A 4467-nucleotide genomic window follows, 5' to 3' on the forward strand; every position below is an offset into this window, starting at 1 on the left:
TTCTTTCTTTCTTTCTTTCTTTGTTTCTTTCTTTCTTTCTTCTTTCTTTCTTTTTTTTCCCCCTTTGGTGGAACCAGGGATTGAACTCAGGCCCTTCTGCTTGCCAGGCCAGCACTTATTCTACTAAGCCATCTCCCCAGCCCTCCCAATAATAGCTTGTAAAGAAGGACCTGGAAATGGAAGTTATTAGAAAGCTCTGAAGTTGTGCACTGTACTATGTTATTCTGGTGGGAGGCTTATAAAATATTTGACAAAAATCACCAGAAATATTTTCAGTTTATGTGGCATATAATTACAATAATAAATACATCAAAACCTACCAAGTAATGATGAAAATATGAAATAGTGTACTATAACTGGATACACAATGAAAGTTCTCTGCCTATTTCCAATTTCTGCAAAATATGTTTTAAAATAATTCTTAAAATGCATGCATTTAGGGGCAAGTGAATTTGAAAATGGTTACAAAAATTCATCAAATCCTTGTAAACTCACATGTCTTTAATCGAAATTTCCTTGAATATTTCACAAAAGTGTCAATTCCACACAGGCTTATCCTGCCAAAATTTGAAGGCCAGGAGCATGGCTCCCAAGACAATCCTTTACCAATTTGTGGGGCAGAGGTCAATGTCAGCATAAGTTAAAAGTCTTTCTACATAAATCTGCAAAGAATAGACCACAGTTTGTTCATTTTAAATCTGTTGAGGTGTAGGAGTATTAAGAACTGTCTTAAAGCATGAGTTTATTTGGTGTCTGACCAGGACGGGAAGTCATATAGACATTTTGCGCACTAAAGCAAGAGGTCAAGTCACAGATAGAAATCAGATACCTTTGCTGCCCATGTCCAATTATTTCCGGTTTTGGTGAAAGGAATGAGAGAACATCTCAGAAAACACATGTGGCATATGGTAATCTTGTCACCTTCATATTCATGAAAGCCACAGATACAGGCTGGTGTAAAGCTATTCAGTGAAAGTTGGGTGGCTCCAACATGCAAGGCAGCATACCCAGCTGGCTTATACTGTAGAACAGTTTTATACCAACCATGGTGAAAAGTAATACTGAAGTCATAGTGAGTACATTTTGTGTTCTTGGCTCATTGTTAATATTTTTGTGGCACTTTTAATTGGAGCAAAATCTCATTCCAGAGGCTGCTGTGCAGAAAAGGGTGATAATTCCAGGAGTTTAGAACTGTAGCGAATTCCCTAAAATCAATGCCTGTGTTACAAGCCACATTTAAAATAGGATGGTCCTTGTTATAATCCTTTTGCGCAATTTCACTAGGAATCCTAGCCACTCACTTAGGAAGTAATTTTTCCCCAAATCTTATACATTTTAGAAGCACACACATCAGACTTCTGAGAACAGACTATTCATTCCTACAACCTCTCACTCAGTGATCCTAAATATGAGCCTCTGTCTTAGGACACAGGTCTTTTCTGTATTGAAATGGCTCAATGGCATAGAAACACTGACTCTAATCCCTCAACTTCAGTTCACATATTTTGTAGGCTCTTTTTCTGGGTTGACATTCATTTGCAACACTTCACCTGCTGTGTCACTGGAACAGTGTTCTCAAAATGCCAACTCTTCCCTCAGTTTCATTTCCTCACCCCTTGTCTTGAGGACACTGTTCCCACAATTATGACTTTTTGAAGACGTTGTGCCGCTTGCAGATTTCCTTACACAAATGTTTTTACACTGTTGTCATCCCCTTGCTTTGTCTCCCAGACTGCTACCTCTTACCTCGCTCACTCTTTTATGTCTATGCCAGCCAGCCACCTCTTCTCTCCTTACCCCAGTTTATTCTGACTCTGATGCTATTATTGTCCTGAAATCTTCTTGCCAAGTAAATTGGTGCCGTAATTGATGATGTTCGAACTACTTCTCCATTCCCAACTCTTGCTAATTTGTTAACAGCAATGCCTGTTGCCTAGTAGCTTGGTCCAAATCTAGGCTTGAGGTATCCTACTTCAGTCTCTGTATGTTTCTTCTTATGTCTATCTACATTGGTAAACTAATAGCTCTTAATCCTGACCTTCCATTTGCTACAGGTCATCAGCATCAGTGTGTTGTCTTCTAACCCTTTATCTTTGCCTTTAAGCTAAATCCCAACTGCAAATTCTCCTATAATGGAAATATATCCCATGGCTATTTCACCAGATCTAGAGCTCACAAATGGCAAGAATATCACACTATGTCCTTCCAATTCCCCCGCATGAAGCGTGCTTACCCAGTGGGTGCTGAAGCTACTTCTTGGCCTATTTGAACACTCTGCTCATACCTTCTTTTACTTTGATTTCTCTGATCACTCTTTGCTCCATTTTTCCCCCTTCTCTTGCTATTCCTTTAGATATTTTTTCTTTGAAATTCAACAATGAGTCTCTGACAACTCCATTGCACGTACTTGAAAAGGTACACTTTTCTACTTTATTTCAGAGAGTGTTTACTGTTCCTGTCTTATACATCCAAATGAACTCTTTCTCATTTGTTATTATAGACATAGTAAAAATCTCATTTTCTGAATTCTGTGTGAATACACAAATGTCAGGACACACCTAGCACACATCAGGCCAATAAAACTTTTCTAAGGATTGCTGGTACTGTCATCCTAGGCAATGTCCTGAGCATACTCAAGCTCTCAGCAGGGATGGACTACTGCCATCACCAAAGGAACAGAGCATGGAAGACAGTGAATTGCCTAGAACACCACCTGGGGCCTGTATTGACCTGCATAGAACATGCCTCTATATCTCACATGGTCTTCTAATTGATCTTCCTCCTTCCTCATGCCATGTTTAAGTGATCATGGGGTTAAGTGTTTGTGCGTACTGAGGTGCATGGGTGACCTCTTCAGTTGTGTTTAATTGTAATGATTCTGTGATCAGAATAGACACCATTTTACACTATGGGATGCAAGTATATTTCCTTTCCCTCCTTTGATAGAGTTTGTTAGAGTTAGTGTCTAGATGTTACCCAAAGCCTCCTCCTTTTCCCAAGGTGGCTGAATAGGAAAGTACACTGCTAGACTTAAGGGATCGAGGTTTAGTGTGTGTGTGTGATTGTAGGATCAGTCCACTGACTGGATTTGGCACCACCCTAATCCCAGTAGATTGACAACAGTAGAAAGTGGAAAAAGAGGCTCATGTCCAAACATTGGTCTCTTTTCTTTACTGTAATGTCATCCTAGGCAATGTCCTGAGCAGACTCCAGCTCTCCGCAGATGGACTTGTTGCCCTTCTGCCGTGTACCCCCCAAACTGGGTGTGAACTAATTATGGGCCAAAACATCTTCAGCCTATGAAACTTCAAAGAACCTTTGCTATTTTACCTTTAGGTATTCTGTGTTTTGTCTAAGCAAGGAGAGAAAACTTCCCTTATGAAAGATGTCATGCTATTTTCCAGATTCTAATATTTAAAAAAAGTCCTTACTCTCTGTCCAAGACCAATTTCTAAGCATGCTTGATAAATGAAAAGCATCTAACCAATGTGTGGGGAACAGTGTCATCAGCAGGGAGAGCAGGAGGGGTGCCCCTGCTTGCCTTAAGGCAAGGGTGTGGAGACCCCTGAACTGATCCCTGTAGCTGGGAACATGTCCCTTCCATGACCTCCAAGAATATGAAATGAATGGGAGATCTGCCAGGAAGAACTCGGCCTTGATTCCTTCCTGAGTTCTCAGTATCAAATAAGAACACCTGGTGTTTGTAGTAAGAAAAATTCTGAGTTTAAATTATACTAGCTTCACCTCATGTAACCTCATATGCGACTGTATAAAAACTCTTTCAGAATAAAGAACTTCGACTTTCGCCTGAAGAGCGTCTGGTCCTCTCCCTCTCAGTCACCTTCCCTACTCCTGTTCCACAGGTTGCCAAGCAGGACTTGACACCAATGTAACTATTGCACATTCAGCTGGAAACAGTGCAATGTGAAAAATGTTAGCAAGAAATCTGTATATAGAGTTCAATTCAGGATCATCCTCAAAATATTCCTCTGGAATTTGTCTTTCTAGAAGGAGAAATGATACAATGCCAGTGTTTACTGAAGAAAGGTGTTAAGTGATGTTAAGACAGCTCTTTTCATCATCTGCTGACATGTCTTGAAAATTTTAAATTGGGTTGTATATCTTTTTTTTGTTGTTGTTGACATCAGTTATTTTTACTTTAAAGAAAGAAAAAAAATAAAAACAGTGGTACAAAATCTCAAAACAAGATTTTAGGAGAGTAACAATGGTTAGTACATTGTGTGTTTTTATTGCCAAAGTAGTTTCTCATATTACAAGATATAGGCAAGAATAAGCAAATAACAGAGGTACAAACCTCTTTTTTTTAAGTCAATAGAAAATGGAAATATACTTTATAAAGTTTCTAATGCTAGGAGAAGATATCATACAATGTCTTTTTAAATAAATTGTAAGTCAAAGATACAGTATAAATCTTAGAACAAAAATTAAGATTAAGCAATATTCAGA

The 4467-nt window shown here is 38.9% G+C and overlaps 1 protein-coding gene across 1 annotated transcript in view; it reads right to left on the reverse strand.

The window, feature by feature from the left end:
* The window catches only part of LOC101583382 (cyclin-Y-like protein 1), a 22879-nt gene that overhangs the window by 1385 nt on the left and 17027 nt on the right, over positions 1-4467 (reverse strand). Inside the window, exon 5 of the mRNA XM_023707454.1 lies at positions 496-662. Within this exon, the coding sequence (XP_023563222.1) occupies positions 603-662 (60 nt within the window). The 3' untranslated portion in view covers positions 496-602. The remainder of the gene's footprint in view (positions 1-495; positions 663-4467) is intronic.

Source organism: Octodon degus, unplaced genomic scaffold, assembly GCF_000260255.1.
Source record: "Octodon degus isolate 3935 unplaced genomic scaffold, OctDeg1.0 scaffold00292, whole genome shotgun sequence".
Classification (NCBI taxonomy): domain Eukaryota; kingdom Metazoa; phylum Chordata; class Mammalia; order Rodentia; family Octodontidae; genus Octodon; species Octodon degus.